The sequence below is a fragment of the Acromyrmex echinatior genome, chromosome 12 (assembly GCF_024713525.1).
Source record: "Acromyrmex echinatior isolate Ae372 chromosome 12, ASM2471352v2, whole genome shotgun sequence".
Classification (NCBI taxonomy): domain Eukaryota; kingdom Metazoa; phylum Arthropoda; class Insecta; order Hymenoptera; family Formicidae; genus Acromyrmex; species Acromyrmex echinatior.
Genome location: NC_141863.1, coordinates 9,783,395 through 9,804,500, shown reverse-complemented (window position 1 = coordinate 9,804,500; position 21,106 = coordinate 9,783,395). Strand labels below are relative to the sequence as shown.

General features: G+C 40.6%; 6 protein-coding genes across 10 annotated transcripts in view; 2 read left to right on the top strand and 4 right to left on the bottom strand.

The window, feature by feature from the left end:
- Positions 1–20,222, top strand: part of LOC105152933 (ATP-binding cassette sub-family C member 4-like) — a 28,552-nt gene extending 8,330 nt beyond the window's left edge. For all 5 annotated transcript variants that reach the window (XM_087411799.1, XM_087411800.1, XM_087411796.1 and 2 more), the window contains 2 exons: positions 10,875–10,932; positions 17,089–20,222. In XM_087411799.1, the coding sequence (XP_087267925.1) occupies positions 10,875–10,932; positions 17,089–17,092 (62 nt within the window). In that variant the 3' untranslated portion in view covers positions 17,093–20,222. The remainder of the gene's footprint in view (positions 1–10,874; positions 10,933–17,088) is intronic.
- Positions 40–2,067, bottom strand: LOC147907847 (uncharacterized). Its single transcript, XM_087411790.1, has one exon. It carries the CDS (start codon positions 1,237–1,239, stop codon positions 40–42), a length of 1,200 nt encoding a protein of 399 aa, XP_087267916.1. The 5' UTR covers positions 1,240–2,067.
- Positions 2,668–3,339, bottom strand: LOC147907846 (uncharacterized). The gene has a single exon (XM_087411802.1). The coding sequence runs from the start codon at positions 3,337–3,339 to the stop codon at positions 2,668–2,670; it is 672 nt and encodes a 223-aa protein (XP_087267928.1).
- Positions 4,395–5,495, top strand: LOC147907845 (uncharacterized). The gene has a single exon (XM_087411792.1). The coding sequence runs from the start codon at positions 4,398–4,400 to the stop codon at positions 5,478–5,480; it is 1,083 nt and encodes a 360-aa protein (XP_087267918.1). The 5' UTR covers positions 4,395–4,397; the 3' UTR covers positions 5,481–5,495.
- Positions 6,886–7,665, bottom strand: LOC147907844 (uncharacterized). The gene has a single exon (XM_087411809.1). It carries the CDS (start codon positions 7,312–7,314, stop codon positions 6,886–6,888), a length of 429 nt encoding a protein of 142 aa, XP_087267935.1. The 5' UTR covers positions 7,315–7,665.
- Positions 7,786–10,798, bottom strand: LOC147907843 (uncharacterized). Its single transcript, XM_087411795.1, has one exon. It carries the CDS (start codon positions 9,190–9,192, stop codon positions 8,152–8,154), a length of 1,041 nt encoding a protein of 346 aa, XP_087267921.1. The 5' UTR covers positions 9,193–10,798; the 3' UTR covers positions 7,786–8,151.
- Positions 20,223–21,106: the final 884 nt, after the last annotated feature.

The following is a 21,106-nucleotide window of genomic DNA, read 5'->3' as shown; positions in this document are numbered from 1 at the left end:
TGTGGTCGTATCGTAGATCTTATCGTGTTAGAGGTGCACTTAGGTGATTTTGCGCACAACGTTGGTCAATGGATTATACTGAATCACGCGATCGTGTATGATGAGACAATAGGCTGTTGTATTTGCAGGTACATCCTCTTTACATTCAAAGTCTAATCGCACGTCCACGGTGCCACTCTTGATTGATTCGTTCTGTCGAGAGCAATCAATGATCACGAATGGACCATAACGTAAAAAAGTTGTAAAGGTGAGACTCGGCTCGAGATACTCGTATCCGTAGTAGCCCTTGCAGAAACGCGCGTACAATTCGTACAGAATCGCACATCTGTTTTTGTCAAAATCCAGATTCAAGTCATCGTACGGATAACATTCCGAATTCAGGTAAAGTTTCGCATTGGTTAATTTGCAGTCATCGAATCGACTTACATCCTCGGACATGATGTTTTTTCGACCTGTTTGCATAGCGAAAATAACGTAGCGCGGCTTCTCGAGCTGAGTAGCCGTCTTGATGGCCCACGAATATTTGGTTGTGCTCTGCAAGAGTGGAAATTCGTACAAATCCCACGAGCGAAAAGCCATGCTCAGATATCGTCCGCTCTCCAAAGCGCGCAACATCGACAGCTTATTTATCTCGCTCAATAACACATGCGGCATTCGCCACTGTACTTTGAATAATTCGAGCGTTGGCTCTACCACCGGATCTCCCGTCAGACAATTGTTGTCGTTGCGCGCTCGTATTAAAATCAACTCATGACGAGCGTTAATCACCACGCGTTTGTAATCTTCGCAAAATCCCAGCAGTACGTAGAGCGGTACACAGAAATTAAAATATCCGGTTGCAGTAGTCTGCGCATCCCAGCCGGCATTCCGTAGAATCACGCTTCTGTCGGATGACACTGTTACATAGTTTTTGAGCGTGCTAGTTATACCCACATTTCTATTACGATCAATCTCCACACCATTGAGTTCATATCGAATCTCATCGAATATGAACGCGACACAATTATTTGCCAATGCCACATGAGCATCTTGGACAGCTTTGTTCTTCGTCAGTTTTCCCTCGACATATAGAAAGCTTTTGTACGGCAGTGTGTACAGATCCTGTTGCTGTATAGGTATTCTTATTTCGTCACTGTACCCAAATGTTGTATTAGCGAACGGATTGTACGTGTGAGTCTCAATCTTGACGATGCGATCGTCAAAGATCGGCTCATCTTTAATGTTTAAGATATCAGTCATCTTAAAAGTTGCGCACCACGAATCCCAAAGATTGTAAAAATTTAACGTTCGACGCACTGAGCTTCTTCTTGCTGACGCAGTTGGATGAGCAAGCGTTATCGAGCGGTGATGTTACCAGCTTTGTAAAGAATGCGTTATCTCTCTGCGTGCGCTCCGCTCCGTTCAATACGAGCATCTCACGCTCGCTGTCGCTGTCGCACGTGCAATCTGACGGTGATCTCCTCTCCGCGAAAATCGAGCAATCGTCCGTTCTGGTCGACGACGCGTATCGTTAAATCCGTAATGCTCCGTACCGTGATCGGCAGGTAAATGATCTGCGTAGGCCTCTCCGATATCTTATATCCTGGTGGCACGCTCGGTGAAAATTCGTGTATCGTGTGCGCGCTTTTGCCGTTGCTGTACGCGCCCGCGGTCACGTTACACTCTACGCGGATAACGTTTACATTCATTATGTTGATCGACATGTTCGATTCGTGCCATCTTCGCGGTTGCAGCATACGCTTCGACGAGAATCCCAGCAGCGATCCAATGCTGTTGGGCTTGCCAAAGTTTATTCTGTATGCACATTTAATCTCGCATCTCATCGTGTTGTAGTTTGCGCGGAGCGTAATCGGGTATTCTCCACCCTCACAATTATCATCAGTGTCATTGTTGTTGTTGCTGTTGTTGTTGCTGTTATTGTTGTTGTTGTTTTTGTTGTCATCATGCACTACGTCAATGGTTTCAAGTGCGTTGCGGTGCAAATGTCTCCGTAAAATCATACGTTTCAAAAATTCATTTATGTCTCGCACTTCGTACGAACCTTCGGGAATTGTAATTTTTGCATCGTCTTTGCCAAAATAAAATTTATTGTTCGATTCGTTTACATTCGATATCGTGTGATAAGTCTCAAAAATCACCAGACCGAGCTCGTAATCGCCGTCACTCAAATCTATGGAGGGAAAGTAGTTCGCCGCGAGGACGGTGCTCTTCCCGCTCAGCGTAAGTGTCAGCGACATGACGGAAACAGCGTTCGACTAATACTGAGATTTTACAGCACCTCGTCGAGCTTTTTAAATTCACGCGCGTCTACCGTTTGTAGAAACTGCAGACACATTTGACCGCAGAAGCTCTGATTGTACGTCTGATAGGACGTACGATTGTACTCTATCGTCGTAGCACTGTTCTCGAAATATCGCACTAGTTCCTTGGGCGGTCGAAGATTACCGAAACTGTCAAAGTATATGACGTGGTTGTTCCTCTTGGCGTATGCTACCCAGTGAGTACCCGGCCCGGTCGCATCGTCCAGATTCACAATACCGCTTTCGTTTCGGTGCACCCCGCTCGTCGGTAAAGCGTTACGCATGAAGACACCTCTAAAGTATGGTACGCGCATACGTCTCGCGAGCACGTCCAATTGCACGTTGGTAGTTGCACCCGAGGGCATTTTTATCGTCTTTTTGGCGTTTTTTTTTTTTTCTTCGCTGCTACACCCTGTCCGCGTTTATAGGGGCCGAGATATAGTCCGCGTCCATATTTGTACGGAGCGAGATACAGACCGCGGCCCTGTTCCATCGCGCGGTCGTGACGTTGCAGCTCCTCGAGCTGACGTCGCGCGGCTTTGCTATCGTTTACTGCTTTCGCCACGCTGGCCGCTCCACCAATCAAGGACCCGAGCGCACCCAACATTGGTAGAAAAGGTAATGCATCACCTCGTTTTGCCGTTGGAAGTATCCGCTTTTTCGTTGTCTTCTTCCTCGTTGTCATCTTCTTTTTTGATTTCATGCCCATGCCGATCTTGGTCTTGGCTTTCATCGCTGCCCAAACGGCAGCAGCGGCAGCTCTCTCGCTCAGAGCCGAATCTCTCGCGGTGACACGTTTCCGCGCCTCCTTGGCGAGTACTTTGTCTGCCGCGTGTCTATCGGTGAGATCGTTGCTTCGAGAATATGCAATGTCGTGTTCTCGGCACGCCGCGTCCAGCGGATTTATGCCCACGTCACCTCTGGCTAATCGCTTCGTAAGCCGAGTGCCCGGGCCGCAAAACTGATAGCCCGGAATATGTAACTCGAAAGGAAGCGCGTTTATCGTTCGATTCAACAGACTGCCGCCCGACGCTGACATTCGTTACAGTCCTTTATCTTAGGTGCGGGACCGTCGATGTGCGTCCTCTGCCACGGCTGATTGTAGTGCTCGTCGCAGCGACGATACGTTTGAACCTCCGAATCCGCCTTCACGTGTTCCGGAAGCTTGTCCCACACGTAGTCGATATAGTCACCGTACACGCGTAAGAGTACAACCTTCGGTATATACTGCAGCTGCTCAGCGTTCAAGTCCTGAATGTCGAAAGGATGACACAGCATGAGATACATTTTGCTACTGCGCGACTCGTAAATTCGCGCGCCTTTAAATAGTCGTTCGAGAGCGCGTAGCCTTAGTGTGAGCATGAAATTCGTGCCGCAACCGTTGTCGATACGCGTCACGAACTGTGACGTGAAATCGCAAATGATGGGAGGCAGCGTGGAGAAGCGCAAGCACGGCGAAATGCTGCCGAATACTATACGCGCGATCATTTGCGGCCCATCGAATTGTGGTAAAACCAACGTTCTCATAAGCTTACTCGAGAGCCCGAATGGCGTGCGTTTCGAAAACGTGTACGTCTACTCGAAATCGTTGCAACAGCCAAAGTATCGATATCTCGAAAATTTGTTTACGTCTATTGACGAAATCGGCTATTTTACGTTCTCAAACAACAGCGACATCGTTCCACCGAGCGAGGCGCATCCAAATTCTATCTTTATCTTTGATGACGTGGCATGTGACAAGCAGGATGCGGTGAGAGAATACTTTTCGATGGGTCGCCACGCGAACATCGACTGCTTCTATCTCTGTCAGACATACGCGAGGATACCTAAACATCTGATACGTGACAACGCGAACCTGCTGATCCTGTTCAAACAGGACGGTACCAACTTGAAACACGTTTACAACGATCATGTGAATACTGACATGTCGTACGATGAATTTTTCACGTTGTGCCGCGATTGTTGGCAGCAAAAATATGGATTTCTAGTGATAGACAAAGACAGTGAGCTCACAAACGGACGATATAGAAAAGAATTTAACGAGTTCGCGATACCGTAACGTGACCAGTCGTTACCGATACTTAGCCAGAGACGAACATGGCGAATGTGCGCGAGCGTGAAAAAATCGCGAGGGAGATCGAGAAGACGAGTGAGTCGATCCGCAAGAAACATCGCGCTCTGAAAACCGGTAGAATCGAGGAGGGCATCGCGTTGGACAGACATTTTAAACCTCTTATCGAACCGCTGCGACTTTTCGTCGACAACCCCAGCATGCGCGCTACAAAAAGAGAGTCGCACGACGAAGATACAACGTCTGCCTCTAAACGTGAGAGGAAGGAGGAAGAGGAACAAGAGAAGGAGGAGGCAGAAGAAGCGAATGAGACGTTCGAGCGTTCCACGACTCTGCATAAATCCAATGATCGATCGCACGATCGCGCACAGCCGATAACCTTCACACCATGTGCCAAAATCGTACCGACGATAGAGTCGTTGGAGAATGTTTTCGAAACGACGGAAGACTCGCTAGCGACGAAGATTCAAAATCAGCTGCAAACGTCGGAAGGTCGAGAGGCGTTACGAGCCGGCTTGGGCCCACTGGGGCAAAAGTATGTCGAGGCTGCCCTGAGGGGAGTACAAGATAAAGAGAGCGGTATAGATCACGTGTACGGCATTTACCTACACAAGGATGGACTGATGTTTGGCAATAAACGTTTCGATGTGGATGACGCGGACAACATAATTATCGATGGCGTACGATACGCCGGTACACCTGGTCTTTACGAGTTGATTTTCAAGAGAATTCCCGACGATACTCTCTACACGGAAGACGATATGCACAAGTACAAGAGCATGCTGTTGGTAACGAACGCGCACAAACACAAGTATTATTCGCAGGGTCGATTATTGAGCACCAGGGGATACAAGTACAAACATGTAATCGCACCGTTGATGTCGATCACACCCAAGAAACAGAAGAAGAAATCTGGAAAGGGATTACCTCATGCAATGATGACATTGAATGATAACGCGATCGATTATGAGCACTGGGATGATCCCAACGAGCTGATGGATCGTCTACGATTGCTCGACGCTTCGCACCGAGCAGGCAACAACGCTCACAACAACGAGATGCTGTCGATCATCGAGGAACTTCGCGAAGCTGGTCTTATTATAAATTAAATCGCATAGCCATGAAACGATTCAGTTGAGTAACATCAGCGAGAAAAAATATATTATTTTCTCGTACTCAGTGTATTACACGTCGAATCATGAAAAAGAAACCTGAGAAAAAGAGAGAGAAAATTAGCTCCGAGAGACGTCAACTCGTTGAGGAATTGCACGCTCCTGCGAGAAGAAATTTTCCGCGAAGGCGCGTCATAGTTCGGGGATACGACGATCTGTGGCAGGCTGATGTCGTTGAGATGCGTCCGTAATCAGATTTCAACAGAGGCTACCATTACATACTCACCGTCATCGATGTGTTGAGCAAATACGCGTGGGCCGTACCACTCAAGAGCAAGGGTGGAAGCGAGACGGCTAACGCTATCGCTGAGATCGTTCGAGAGAGTAGAAGATGTCCAAAAAATTTACAAACGGATATGGGGAAAGAGTTTTACAACGCCGATGTGCAGAAAATCTTGAAAAAGCACAATGTTAATCACTATTCCACGTATTCGACGTTGAAAGCGTCAGTAGTCGAGCGGTTCAATCGCACGCGTAAGAACGATATGTGGAAGATGTTTACGCTCAACGGCAATTATAAGTGGGTCGACGAGCTGCCGCGTCTCCTGTCAGATTACAACGCGCGCAAGCATCGCACCATCGGCATGCGACCCGCCGAAGTAACTCCCGCGATCGCCGAAAGACTCTTGGACACGGTGTACAGCGCGATAAAGATCGCGGGTCCTGCAAAATTCAAAATAGGCGATTCGGTACGCGTGAGCAAGTACAAAACGATTTTTGAGAAGGGTTACATGTCAAATTGGACCACCGAAGTGTTTACGATCGTTAAGGTGCAGCGTACCAATCCTGTAACCTATTTACTCGAGGATTATTGCGGAAAATCCGTCGCTGGAGAGTTCTACGAGTATGAGTTGCATCGCGCTACTCATCCAGACGTGTATCTCGTGGAGAAAGTACTGCGCAGGAAGGGAGACAAGGTGTACGTCAAGTGGCTGGGATTCGATGAATCACATAATTCATGGATACACAAAAACAATGTTATTTGATAAAAATTTTGATTCATGTATTTTATTTCTACATATAAAAAAATATATCAATATAAGTATATAAACTAAGTATATTTTTTATTACTTCCCATTCATCTTCGTTTTTTGCAGTATACAGATATAAAATACGTATATAAATGTATGATACATGAAAATGAAAATAATAGTAATACATAATAAATGATACTACATAAAACGTAATAGTAATACTTATATAAATGTAAAAAAAAAATGCATTACGTGTAAATTATAATGATAATAGTAACATGTACACTGTATGAAAATGTAGAAAAAACATAATAGTGATATAAATGTTGACACACACACACACACACACACACACACACACACATATATTACAAAGGTATCCGCCAATGCCCCCACGGTAACGTCTCCGTCAAGTCTGGTACGATGTATCGTTTGTCATCGTATGGACTTAGAGCGATTTTCGATTCGGATATCGTGTACACATCGTGCAGTTTAGATCGTATACACGATTGACGACGAGTCATTTCAATCTCTTCATTCAAACACCGCGTGTAATCGTCGAACGTTATCGTTCGCGCTACGATGTTACCCTTTACGCCTTTCGCTTTTTTAATTTCTCTCTTGCCATCCACCCTCACCGCGTACATCTTCGCTCTGAGACCAACGAATTCGGTCATTATCACACCGTTATTTTCGTCTTTCATCAGATCAAGTACTTTTTTGTTCGCGAGAGGCATACCGTACGCGTTGTCCATCGGATAATCACTTGTGTCGAATCTAGCGATATCACGTTTCATAGTCTCGTAAACGTTCTCGCACTCTGTATACAAGACTGTCCGTGTCGGTGTACATAATTTTACATTTGTCGCGAAATAGTGGTAACATATACTCGTGATGAAATTCGTACAAGCAGACTTTCGATATGTCGAGTATACACATACCCACGTAAATCAGCTTGTTGAACTTCACCTCGAGTTTGCGCAGTTCGACGGCGATTAAATTTTCCGCAAAGATGCTACGGCTGTGGAAATTCGGTTTTGCGATCATTGTCTCCGCACCGTACCGTCCGTCCCATTTTGTTAATAATTTTACGTCAACGTGATTGCGCATATTCTCCATAGTTTTACCGAATACTGCGTTGTTCATTAATTTATATAAATTTTTCTCGAAATCATTTTTTGCGCGAATTCTGAAATTTGTATTGAGTTCAATATAATCGCGAAGCCAGACTAAATACCTCGTGCTGTTGATGCGTGTGACGACGATGACGATGCATTTTCCCTTTCAAGTTCCATCTTCCGTAGAACGCACTCCAAATCAGCGTAGACGATGAATGGGGCGCTCTGCTTATTGCAGTGGTTCTCAAATTCGAGCCACTTGTCGTCCACGCTCGGCAGTTTGATAGCGAAGTCGTTCATCTTTTCGCAGTCCATTACGTGCGACTGCAATTTTTCGTTGTTATTGAAGTAGTGCATGCATCTGAAAAAAGAAAAAAAATTATAACTATTACCATTATTTTATTAATGAGACGGAAAATTATAATAATTTTTCATGTATATTTACCGATCGCAGAAAAATTTCTTGTTCTTTTTTCTACTAATCTGCGAACTCACGAGACGGGATAAGTTTTTTATCTATGCAAAATGTCCAATACCATCGTTGCGTGGATCTTGCACGTACAGCATGTTGACGTGTTTCTCCTTCTTTTCATTGGTGAGTCGCAGAGGAAGGACCTGTTTATTCTCGATGCCGTACACGTTGATCGACACCGCGTTCAACCGTTCGAATTTATAAATATCCTTTAAAGTGATTGGAAACTCAATGTTTGCGAGATTTAGTACTGTTGTATAATGTGGATATGACGATTCCCGATTTACATATGTTTCTGCAGGGTACAGAGCGGCGACCACAGACCACGCGAAACATGCATTGTCTGCCGAATGAACACTGATCACCGCCCGTTTCGTCACTATTTCTCGTGGCACTTCGATGTGACATCCCGCGTGCATTGGATTATGTTTATTTACATTCACTATTAAATTAAGGATTCGCGACAATGCCCACCCGCTGTCACGTTCCTGGAATTCTTCGAGCGATGCTAGGATAGGCTCAACGACGTGTCGCTCGTACCACTCGTGCATATCGGTGCAACGATATATTTCGCTGTTCTTTGTAATTATGCTCTTATTGGCACGTTTATCCTTCGTCGCAAACTCGCCATTGAACGCAGTATTCACTTTTGCGCTACCGTGTCTTTCTACTGCGTCTCGCACACGCTCGAACACTATTTCCTTCGCGTCTTCCAAAAACCGTCGCGGCTCAATGTGATTAGAGTTTATCACAGCACCTGTCGATACACGGTTTTCAAACGCGGCGTCGATCTCTCGCCAGATGAGAGATCTTTCGTCGCGATTCGCGTACTCGCCACTCGCGTAGTCGCCACCAATGTGCATGAAACGTTGCTCCAATTGCACTTTTGCACTCGCGAGTCGTGCGATCCTCGCCACCATGGATTGTCTGTGTCCAACGGCGAGACGTGGACGCTTGGCACGACAAAGTTCTTCAAGCTGCTCGATGCACTCGTCACATCGTTGCAGCCACGCGAAATATTCCACCAGAGTAGCGACCCGGCTGCACTGTTCCAACAATTCGCGTACTCGCTCGTGATTTTCCATGTCTTTTTTTTTTACAGTCTTTAGATCACACTCTTCTACGGAGCACTTGCATGTGATTCATTCACAATACTATTCGAAATAGTTTTTTTCAATGTGTGCACTGTGGGCACTTATTGCATGGAAATATAAGGTATGTTGGTAGTCTGCAATTTGTGCAAGACTGACCACTTAGCGCGTAAATATGTCCAACATCGTGCTTCCTTATGAGATGCAATCTTGCGATATCAGTCTCATTCAAACGTATCATGCATTCTGCACATATACGTAAAGCACCATCCGTCGTTGTATAATAACAATGGATTACACAATGTTTTGTATGGTTGTTCAGTGCACGGATTTCTGATGATGACACAAATCTTTGTATATAATCTGTATCAATCTCGCTCAAATCGCTAGTATAGCCAGCGTCGTCCGATAATGTTTCTTCGTCGGAATCGATCTCTTGATCCATTAGTTCTTCGAAGTTCACTTCTTCGAGTACTTCGAACACTTCGTCTCTGATATGTGCGAACTGTTCCTGATCTGCGTTTCGAATATACTGGACTGCGTTGACTATGTTCGCATGATTAACCATATTATGCTTATCAATAACTGAAGCATCAGTAACTGAAGTGACTGATTCCTTGGTCTTCCAGGACACCACTGTGGTACATCGAGCACTTATGCACTTTTATATATTTCATTATGTCCAATGGACTCCGTCCAAAATTTCTCCGTTTCATGAAAATTTCAACAAAGAAAGGAAAAAAAACAATCGTTAGTACAAAGCATGAACATAAAACTCAAACTTTAACGATCACTGATCTGTGAGTGATAATATTCAAGAAACTTGCCATTAGAAAATCTTCCCAATGATATTGGAAACATAAACAAAAAACATAGATCCTCAGAATCGTCAGATCTATGATAAAATTTATGAAAAAGATTACAAATCATGTAGAAAAAATCCTATTTACATAGGATCCACATTTAGATTTTGTATTTACTGAACCGATCGTGTATAAATAAAGACTCATATTTTCACTGTATTATACAAAAGAAACTCGTACTCTATTAATTCTTCCATCCTTTCTTCACTCGTAGCACGCGCGCTCTATCTTTCTCTAACATGCAAGCCTTTCATCGATTGCGAACTATTAGCTTTAGTTTTTAATAAGTACGAAAACCGATGTAATAAGATGTAAATAAAACATTTTTGTTCGCCTTATTTCATGTGTATTGTCTTTTACTTCCCATCCTTTGCCTCGACGCGCCAGGAAAAACCATAAAAATTGAAAAACTGTATCATACAAAAGAAACTCGTACTCTATTAATTCTTCCATCCTTCCTTCACTCGTAGCACGCGCGCTCTATCTTTCTCTAACATGCAAGCCTTTATTATCGATACATTTTTAAAGAAAAGAAAAATATGTCATGGTCAAATTCAAACCTTTATTATCAATGCATTTTTAAAGAAAAACATGGTCTAATTTTGATAACAAAAAAAGGAGCCCTATTGTGTAGGAGCCCTATTGTGTAGGAGATTAGACCTTTCCCCCTCTTTCCCCCGCGTTAGGTATTCCCCGCGCCTACAAGTACTTCTCCGCACCCCGCATTCCCCTCTAGCCCCATGGCTTAGAACCCGCCTAGTATATCTACTGTCAATGACTAAAATGACCGGACACGTACCTTTTGTTTTCAAGAACAGCCTATAAAAAGCCTAGAAAAAGGATCAAAATTCCTGACACCGGGTGTTCCATTGTAAGTATAATTTTAAGAAATCCACATTGCTTCTTCGTGCAAACTATTAATTGGTCTATGGACTACTATTTCATAAAAATACAAATTGCACAGCTTTTATATGAAGCAAACATTATTACGAAGTAACAACTGGAGCATCATATTAGACAAGGAAATGATAAAGAAAATCTCAGTTTCGAAACTTTTTGTCGTTCTTAGCATTAAAATTCTACTTCGCAGATACGCATTAATCCGTATTCTTTGATCTTGGAAAAGGATTTTCGAAGGAGTAAAAAGAAAAAAGTAATTGTTATACAAAAATTATATGTGTTTCGGTAATTCAGATGACTTTAGAATTCACTTCCTTCTTAAGAGACCCACTCTCCCTCTGCTTAAGTGCAAAATATCTTTGTACATGTTGGAAGCACGCTCTCAATACCATTGACATAGAGGGCGAGACGTGTGTTACCGGCCGAAGAGCGAGTTAGAGGAAGGTGCCGGAAGGGCCGCGTGTGAACGGAAGAAGACGAGATTGGATCGCGAGCAGAGAAAGTGCGGCCCGTTTCTCTCCATCATAACTTTTGCCTTTTTACTGCCATTGTTACTACGTATAATCCGAGCCGTATGCTCTCAATGTTTTGCAATAAAGTAGCGTGTTCGTGTAAAATAAGAAGAAGTGTCTAATATTATTGAGAACCTTACGATCCCGAAACCGCGGCTGCAACATTCTGGCGACCGTGACAGGACTGAGAAATTTCGTTGTAGCCGTTTATAGCAAGCAGAGATCGTAAGAAAGTAATCCATAGATATGGAATAAGTAAAGTTAACGCTAAAAATAACACGATCCGCCTTTACGAGAGTGCACTTCCTTCCGGACTGAGCAGTCAAAGGAATCGCCGGACATAACCTTGCAAGTCAGCTTCGCGTTGCTACGAGACAAAACGAGTGAGCTTAATGAGCTAAATCAGAAGCTGCAGACCTTGATGATTGAAGCTGGAGATTCTGAAGAAACCATTGGAAGAGAGGCACAACACGCAGATGAGTATGCCACGAAATACCATCAAGCAAAGGTCGGGCTAACCTGTCTTTTAGAGCGGAAGAATGAACTCGAAACGTCGACACCGGTTCCGCTACCACGACAACACAGGAGAGTATACGTGCATTGAAATTGCCGAAAATTGAATTAAGAAAGTTTGGCGGTGATATCAAGGATTGGCTTCCGTTTTGGAGTACTTTTAAGAAAATTCATAAAGACGCGACGTTGTCGAGGGAAGATAAATTCCAATATTTGGTACAGTCTATGGTAAAACACTCGCGCGCGTTCGAAGTAGTGAATAGTTTTCCACTAACGGCCGATAATTATGAGAAAGCCATATACAGCCTCGAGTCTCGATTCGGCAAAAAAGAGTTATTGATTGAATATTATGTACGTGAACTTTTAAAGTTAGTCTTAAGTAAGAATAAAAACATGTCGCTCACAATCACTTATGATAAATTAGAGACACATATACGAGCACTTGAAACTTTAGGCGTGACAACAGAAATGTGCGCAGCAATGTTGCTTCCTTTAGTAGAATCCTCACTGCCTGAAGAGACCTTACATACATGGCAACGAACAAGGATTCAATTAATTCCTCATTCTGACGCATTGTAAATGTTACTGCAAAAGATCGTCTTACTAGTCTAATGACTTTTCTAGGAAGAGAGATCGAGAGCGAGGAACGTATTCAAATGGCAAAAACATGCTTCAAGAGCAACGATTTCCAGATGACAAAGGACAAAAATAAAAGGAAATCAAAGAGTGAACGAGATCCAGAAATAGCGTCTAGCTTACTATCGGCGAAAGAAACAAAGCCACAGCAATGTATATTTTGTGGAGCTAATCATGACAGCTTGAGTTGTGAAACGGCCAGAAGCATGGACTTAGAGAAGAGAATCCAAGCTATAAAAGACAAGCAGGGCTGTTTTAATTGTCTAAAAGTAAGGCACAGCTATAAAAGATGCCGTAACAAAAATGCCCTTGGTGCAGCAAAGGACATTGCCTACTGATGTATAGAAACCTGTCGAGCAAGGATGAGACCAAGCAAGCGGATGAGAAGAAATTGAAAGAACCAGCTTTTCACGAGGGAAACAGTTGTCTCGTTAATGTCTCTTCGAATACAAAAATGTTTCTGCCTACACTGAAAGTTAAGATGCGAGGTCCAAAAGGCTTGGTGAATGTTCGCGCCGTCATAGATACTGGCTCGCATAGATCTTATATTTTGGAAAAAATAGCCAGAGAACTTGGATACGAGACTGAGAGCGAACAAACGATGGTACACTTGTTGTTTGGAGGAACTAAAACCAAACTTCAGAGACACAAAACTTGTCGGATCTACATCGGCAACTTAGATGGAATATATAAATGCGACTTCGTAGCTTTGCAACAAAACATTATCTGCCAGAACGCCCCTTGTAAGATCGATGATACTTGGATGGATATATTTGAGAAAAAAGACATACGCTTGAGCGACACCGGTGAACGTCAAGAATCCATTTCACTATTGATTGGAGCTGATGTTGCTGGCAAAATATTCACAGGTAAAGTCCTACAGATAAATCAAGGAATAACAGCTTTAGAAATTAAGCTTGAATGGACAATCTTGGGTAGGAACATAAACGATGACAGTGGCACCGATACTACGTTACGATTATGTCGATGTTCACTCAAGAAGCCAACATATCAGATTTATGGAGACTCGATGTCTTGGGCATCACGGATCCTGTTGAGAGTGTTACTAAAGAGGTACGTCAAGCTGAAATAAAGACCTCATTTCAAGAGACAACGAAAATCGACAACGAAGGTGATCGATACGAAGTTCTTCTGCCGTGGAAAGAGAATCATCCATCTCTACGAGATAATCGAGACGTAGCCGAGAAGAGACTAAAAGACGTCACAAAGAGATTGCGACAAGAAGATTTATTCGACGACTACCAGGCTGTCTTTGATAATTAGCTCGAAGAAGCGATTATTGAAAGGGTACCTGTATTTGAAGTCGACCAAGAGAGCTACTATCTTCCACACAGACCTGTAGTCAAGAAAGAAGGAACTACGAAGATACGCCCTGTTTTCGATGCGTCAGCAAAAGTCAAGGAATCCCCTTCGCTTAACCAATGCTTGGAGACTGGACCCAATCTTATAGAGTTTATTCCAGCATTGCTACATCGATTTCGAAAGAGGAAGATAGGGGTAACAGCTGATATTGCGAAAATTTGATATTGCCTTTTTACAAATCAGCGTCTCTCCGTCGGATAGAGATGTTTTGAGATTCCTGTGATGGAACGTTGACGGAAAAATAGAGATTTATCGAGTTGTTTTCGGATTGACAAGCAGCCCATTCCTTTTAGGGGCGGCGATTGAATTGCATATTAATAGAGCCTTAAACTCTTTTAAACCATTTTGTCATATAAGAAAGCAGTTTATGAGAAACTGGCAAAATCCTTTTATGTCGATGACTGTGTTACTAGTGTCAATTCTTATTCTGATTTTGAAGTTTTCAGGAGAGAAGCCTGTTCCCTTTTGACTCAAGCCAGATTTGATTTAAGAGATTGGAAATACACTGGCAAGGATCCCAAGAGTCAATCAACGGTGCTTGGACTTATATGGGACACCAAGAGGGATATTTTAATGTTACCGAAATTTCCTGCACCGACGATCACGGAGAAAATAACGAAGAGAGTCATTTTGTCAAGTATAGAAAGTTTATGACCCTCTCGGATTCGTCTGTCCCGTACTGTTAAAACCAAAATTATTATTGCATGATCTGTGGAACAAAAACGTGGATTGGGACACAGAAATAAACGACGACATTAAACATGAATTTCTTAAATGGGTTCAGCAACTAGGTCTCCTACGCATATTGAAGTTTCCACGATGGATTTTTGGAGAGGAAAGAGGTCCCGACTAACTGTCCTTTCATGTTTTTGTCGACGCCAGTAAAGACGCATACGCGGCGGCAATCTTCGTACGAGTTGAGTCAAGCATAGGAGTCGAGATACATCTCGTAGAAGCTAAATCTAGAGTAGCACCCAAAGACCATACCTCGCCTTGAATTACTAGCAGCCTCCATTGGAGCTAGGATGATGCGATCTTTCATAAAGGCTATGGATTATCAAGATATCAAGATCTATTTCTGGAGCGACTCGATGACTATTCTAACATGGATTCGACAAACAAGACAATGAGCAGTCTTTGTATGGAATCGTGTTCTGGAAATAAGGAGCCTTATGGATATTAAATCTTGGAGATATGTCCCCGGAGTGATGAACCCAGCAGATTTATCCTCACGAGGTTGTGATGCTAAGAAATTCCTTGAACTGAAATGGTGGGAGGGACCGGAGTGGTTGAAACTATCTCCCAAAGAGTGGCCCAAGGAGGAGGGAGAGATTGACGAGAACATAGTTAACTTAGAGTTACGCAAGACTCCCGGACGATGCAAAGAGAGAATATTCTCTGAGACTACTATTGAAGAAATCGCTATGCTAACCTCCGTAGAACAAACGAATGAAGAGACAGTCCCCTGGTATTTGCAGAGATTTTCGATGTATTCCAAAATTCTGTGTACTATCGCGTGGATATTAAGATTTGTGAATAATTGTAGAAGAATTCAAGTAAACAAAACTCAAGAGTTAACTGCCAAAGAAATTACTAAAGCAGAATTGCGTCTCTGACTGGCTCAGAAAGAATCATTCCTGGGAAGTAACAATTCACGATTACGAAGCTTAAATGTTTTTGAGGAGAATGGACTAATACGCACAAAGACAATGATCTCCAATCGTCAAGACACTTTTTCTTTCAGATGTCCCGTGGTGTTGGACTCAACTCATTTATTGACGTTGAAAATTATCTTTCATATTCATCTGAAACTTAATCATGCTGGTATTGACATTGTGATGAATAGTTTACGCGAAAAGTTTTTTCCTGCAATGTCGTCGTACGGTACGCTCAGTCATAAGAAAATGCGTCGTTTGTCGTCGGTATTCATCGAAAACAATGAAAGCACCTTGATTGTTACCTGAAGATAGAGTGAGAGATGTCGCAGCGTTTGAAGTGATAGGTATCGATTACGCTGGACCACTCTTTTTGAGCGGTGGACAAAAGGCATACATCTGTTTGTTTACTTGTGCAGTCTACCGTGCAGTCCACTTGGAGTTGATTACATCTCTATCAACAGAGGAATTTCTGGAGGCCTTCAGAAGATTCATTGCACGTCGAGGAAGACCTACTGTAGTATATAGCGACAATGGGAAAAATTTTGTAGGGGCCAGGAATCTATTACAGAAGATTAATTGGCGGAAAGTTTTCCAATATTGTGCACTCAATGAGATAACATGGCATTTTAATCCACCTTCAGTTGTCTGGTGGGGAGGATGGTGGGAGCGACTTATCCGCCTCCTTAAAGATCTATTGAAGAGGACATTAAAGAGAATTTCGTTGAGCTACGAAGAAATGAACACAGTTCTATGCGATTGCGAGGCTACTATGAATTTAAGACCCCTTACCTACTTGACAGAGGAAAATACTGAAATCACAGCGCTGACTCCAGCGATGTTCATCAGTGACATTCGAGAAAATGGCGTTCCAGACTTGGATCAAATTTACAAGTCCCACTTTGCAAAGAGGATACGCTATCGTCAAAGATTGAAAGAAGAGTTCAGAAAACGTTTCCGTATACAGTACTTGGGCCAGTTATCTAGACGAACTAAACCCAGCAATGGTTCCGCGTCCGTGGCGTCGGGGACGTTGTGCTTATTGAAAACAATTTACAAAAGCGATTAGATTGGTCGCTCGCTGTTATTAGAGAAGTCTATCCCGGAAAAGATGGTTACGTGCGAGTGGAAAAACTGAAAACGAGCAAAGGTGAACTGGTTCGACCCATTCAAAAACTAATTCCCTTGGAAGTTGAACACTCCAATCCTGAAGCTGATAACTTTATCGAGTCTACCACTACGACGTCAGAGACTACTAAGGGAAATGCAGCTAATCCTCGAAGAGTCTGTAGCTGTCCCTAAAGAGGAACCGAAATCGTTGGAAGAAACGAGCTTAAAGACCCAAAGGAGTCGTATCATCCAGAAACCGGATCGGTTCAAATGTTAGAAAATGTTTGTCATTTTATTTTCGTTTTCATTTTTTTTTAGATAGGTTGGGTTGCTCCTATCAAGAAGTCACAACTCAAGGTGGGAGAGATGTTGGAAACGCGCCCGCAGTACCGTTGACATAGAGGGCGAGATGCGTGTTACCGGCCGAGGAGTGAGTTTGAAGAAGATGCCGGAAGAGCCGCGTGTGAACGGAAGGAGACGAGATCGGATCGCGAGCAGAGAGAGTGCCGTCCGTTTCCCGCCAATATTCCCGCCATTATAACTTTTGCCTTTTTACTGCCATTGTTACTACGTGTAATCCGAGCCGTATGCTCTCAATGTTCTCCAATAAAGTAGCGTGTTCGTGTAAAATAAAAAGAAGTGTCTAATATTATTGAGAATCTTAAGATCCCGAAACCGCGGCTGCAACACATATAAATAAGAAAGATATATCCTATGTTGTCCACGAGGATATTCGAATATGTACAAATCGCAAAACGATCCAATGATCAATAATGGGGCCAGCGCTCTTTCTAGCGTCTCTGCCATAGTTTCCGAGTCGGCTAGTATTTTAACTGAATCATTTCTTGCTGCACGAGGCACAAACACGTTTTAGTATTTTTTACAAGATTATAGTTTTCGCAATTCCTCTAGGAACTTTGTCGAACTACTGTAAGATGCGTACACTGGGAGATAACGTACGTAAATGCCGTTTAATCAACAAGTGTTGAACAACAGAATATTGGACACACAGATAATCTAGATTAGATTGCCTTTCTTTTCACAGAATTTTTATTTATAAATACGTAGATTGAGGCCACTAGATGTGGATCACTCTTGCAAGAATAATTCATATTTTATATTTTATATTTTTATAAAGATTACATTATGGACTTTATTTCATTTCGGTACTGTTTTATACGTTTTAATGTTGATTAAATTACGTAATGACAATTATTCACAATTAGATTCCATGTACTCATTGTGAATTAATTTTGTAATGATTTAGTTTTATCTTTTTGGAATTTAATTTCATCTAAACATGATATCAACTTTTTTCATTAAATCTATTGCTACTTACTCCTGTAAAAGCCATAAGGCAATTCTTATGATATTACACTTATGATTTACACTTTCTACGAATTTTTTACATATCCTAGTTCGTGTCTCAAGTTTTGTTAGTTAATAAAACGTGCAGATATTAATAAAATGTGCAGCGCTATTGCTAATAAATAAAAAAAAATTGACACTTGAAAAAAACAAAGCAAATGCTAAAGAATCTTATGATATGCATTATTTGAGATATAAAAAATACTATAATTATTTAAATATAATGTGTGATCCCGAACTAGTACCTGATCCGCATTTAATGCTTTTACTACTCTATTATTACGAATGATTGTAACATTTGGTCTTTATACAAATGTAATTAATGGATGTTTTTTATTTTATTTTATGGCTTCTAATGACACATGGTGACTTAAGTTGAAGCTGACAACTTTAATAAAATATTTGATGTATTGAAAATATTTGAAATTATAATGCTCTTTGTAATGTAAAGGTGAATACAATTATTCTTATAATAATAATATAATTTATTAATGTAAAACGTGATGTTAATTTTACTATTATTTTTTATTTTTATTCTCAAAATATTTATATACGCACACAATTTTATGTACTTACATGTTTACACTATAATTATAAATATTTATTTTCGTAAAGTAAAAGGTTTAAACTAAATATGCTGCAAATAAAATTTCGGCTAATTGTTTTGCCCTTTCCCTCTTTTTTTTAATTCACTGTAAAAATTCAAATATATTATTAATAAACACGCAAAAGATATCACAGGAACCGTCCTATATTTATACGTATGGATGGATTGTAAAATGATAGAAATGAAGCTAATATATAAAGATATAATGAATTTATTATGTTTTATCTCTTTTTGTAATTTAAATTAATGAAAGATGAAGCGCATAATATAAATATAAAGGAAAGTCGCCGATACTGCTATAGGTTTTCTAAGGCATCTTCTTATTTCTCAGAAATTAACTACTGCACTTTATTTAATATTACTAACCAAAACATGATCTGTTAACTGTTTAGTTAATTAAAAAATTGTAAACACATAATTCGTATATTTTTGACTTGTTTTTATACAAAATCAGCTAAAAACGAATTCTATGAATGCAAAAATAAAATTCTTACGATTTTTTTTTGCAAATTGAATAATTAAATAACAGTGACTGTATTATTAATAACGATTTAATAAATACAAAATGAAGGTACAATGTAAACCGGCACATCTGTTAAACATACTATGAGTTAACTTAATTTTCGTAATGTTGCTTTATAATGCCAAATAATTATATCGGAGCAATGGTACATATAGCATATAAGAAACTATCGCGTTATATCTGGCATAACAGCATAAAGTAATTACACACATATAATTTAACAAAAATGTTTTATATCGAAGATAAAAAGATTTGGAAAATCTTATATACATTTACATATAGGTATTTTATACAGATAATTCCTGTAAAAAAAAAAGAATAGGAATATGTGGCATATATTATATTGGGTCATCTAAAAAGTATCCGCGGTTTTTTGTCACTAGATGTGTGTTGATGGTCATCATCATGGTGCTTGATCAAAAAGTTTCCGGAAGAGACCACCAGATGATGCTCTGAGTCAGCTGATTTGAGTTCTTTTTTTTGGCTAGGTTGCCACATCTATCATTGACATTTCCATCAAATTTTATCGCCATAGCTTGACATTTGTAAAAATTACGCCGTCTTGAGTACATCTACCTTTGCGCGTGTTTCCGATTTTTTACAGTTTTAAAAATGGAGTTGAATTTGCAACACGAGTTTGCAACAACGAATATCATCCAACAGCCATCGAATTCACCCGATATGGCTCCCTGCGATTTTTTTCTGTTCGATCGAGTCAAAAAACCTGCGGGGAACGCGTTTTAACAGCCGAAAGGAGGTAATGGAAAAATCGAAGGTGGCTCTGATGGCTATACCAATAATAGAGTTCCAGAAATGTTTCGAGAGCTGGATCAAGCGCTGGCATAAATGCGTTGCAGTCGCTGGAGAGTACTTTGAAGGGGACAATATCACTTTTGATGAATAAACTTGTATTTTGAATTTTCTGAATGAATTCCGGAAATTTTTTGATCAAGCTAGTATATCTAGTGACAAAAAACCGCGGACACTTTTTAGGTGGCCCAATATTACTGGCTATTGTGTCAGTTTTGGAGGTATTTTATTAACGCTTATTTTTGCTTATCTTATGAAAAAATTGATTATTACAAAATTACAAATAATATTATAAAAATTTATATTATCTGATATGTAGAAAACACTTTTTAATTTGTATTTATGTATTTAAAGTTTATTTTTATCTCTTGTTTAATTAAGAAATATTGTCTAAAAATAAAATGGTATGGCGGTATCGGCCATCTCTCCCTAAATGTATAAAATAATATTATCGTTATATTAGAGGAAACCAAAGTTTTGGAACTGGTTGACACACGGATTTAATTTTCAAAGCTAATAACTCAACCAAGTATTCTCTTTTTACTGTAGATTGCTGATTAAATTGTGTAAAATTTCTGCACCAAAAACGTATTTATTACTTACAATATTATAGTCTGCCAGTTTTTATCAAACATAATTGTGGAAATAAAAAAGAATTACTTCGTAATTTCATTTTTGCAGACGCGTACTTTAAGACAAATTTCATTAAATTAACTTATTTGAATGTTTGGTTCCAAATGTCTTAAAATTTAGCAATTTTTATTTCTATCTTAGATGATACGGAATTAAACCATTTGTTCAATAATAAACATTGTATTATTAAAACATTTACTAAATAAAAATGTAATGATTCTTTTTGCTGAGTCAGAATTCAGATTTTCTTGAATCATATACGAATTTTATGTTCTTATTTATATTTTGTAAATATATAAAATATCCTTTCGAAACAAAATGTTATAAACATGTACGTATATAAGTAATTTATGTATTTTATATTTTATATAAAAGGATTTAATATTTTATAAAGG

Coding starts and splice junctions, on each gene's coding strand:
- LOC147907847 (XM_087411790.1), bottom strand. CDS start 1,239: ATGACTGATATCTTAAACATTAAAGATGAGCCGATCTTTGACGATCGC.
- LOC147907846 (XM_087411802.1), bottom strand. CDS start 3,339: ATGTCAGCGTCGGGCGGCAGTCTGTTGAATCGAACGATAAACGCGCTT.
- LOC147907845 (XM_087411792.1), top strand. CDS start 4,398: ATGGCGAATGTGCGCGAGCGTGAAAAAATCGCGAGGGAGATCGAGAAG.
- LOC147907844 (XM_087411809.1), bottom strand. CDS start 7,314: ATGAAACGTGATATCGCTAGATTCGACACAAGTGATTATCCGATGGAC.
- LOC147907843 (XM_087411795.1), bottom strand. CDS start 9,192: ATGGAAAATCACGAGCGAGTACGCGAATTGTTGGAACAGTGCAGCCGG.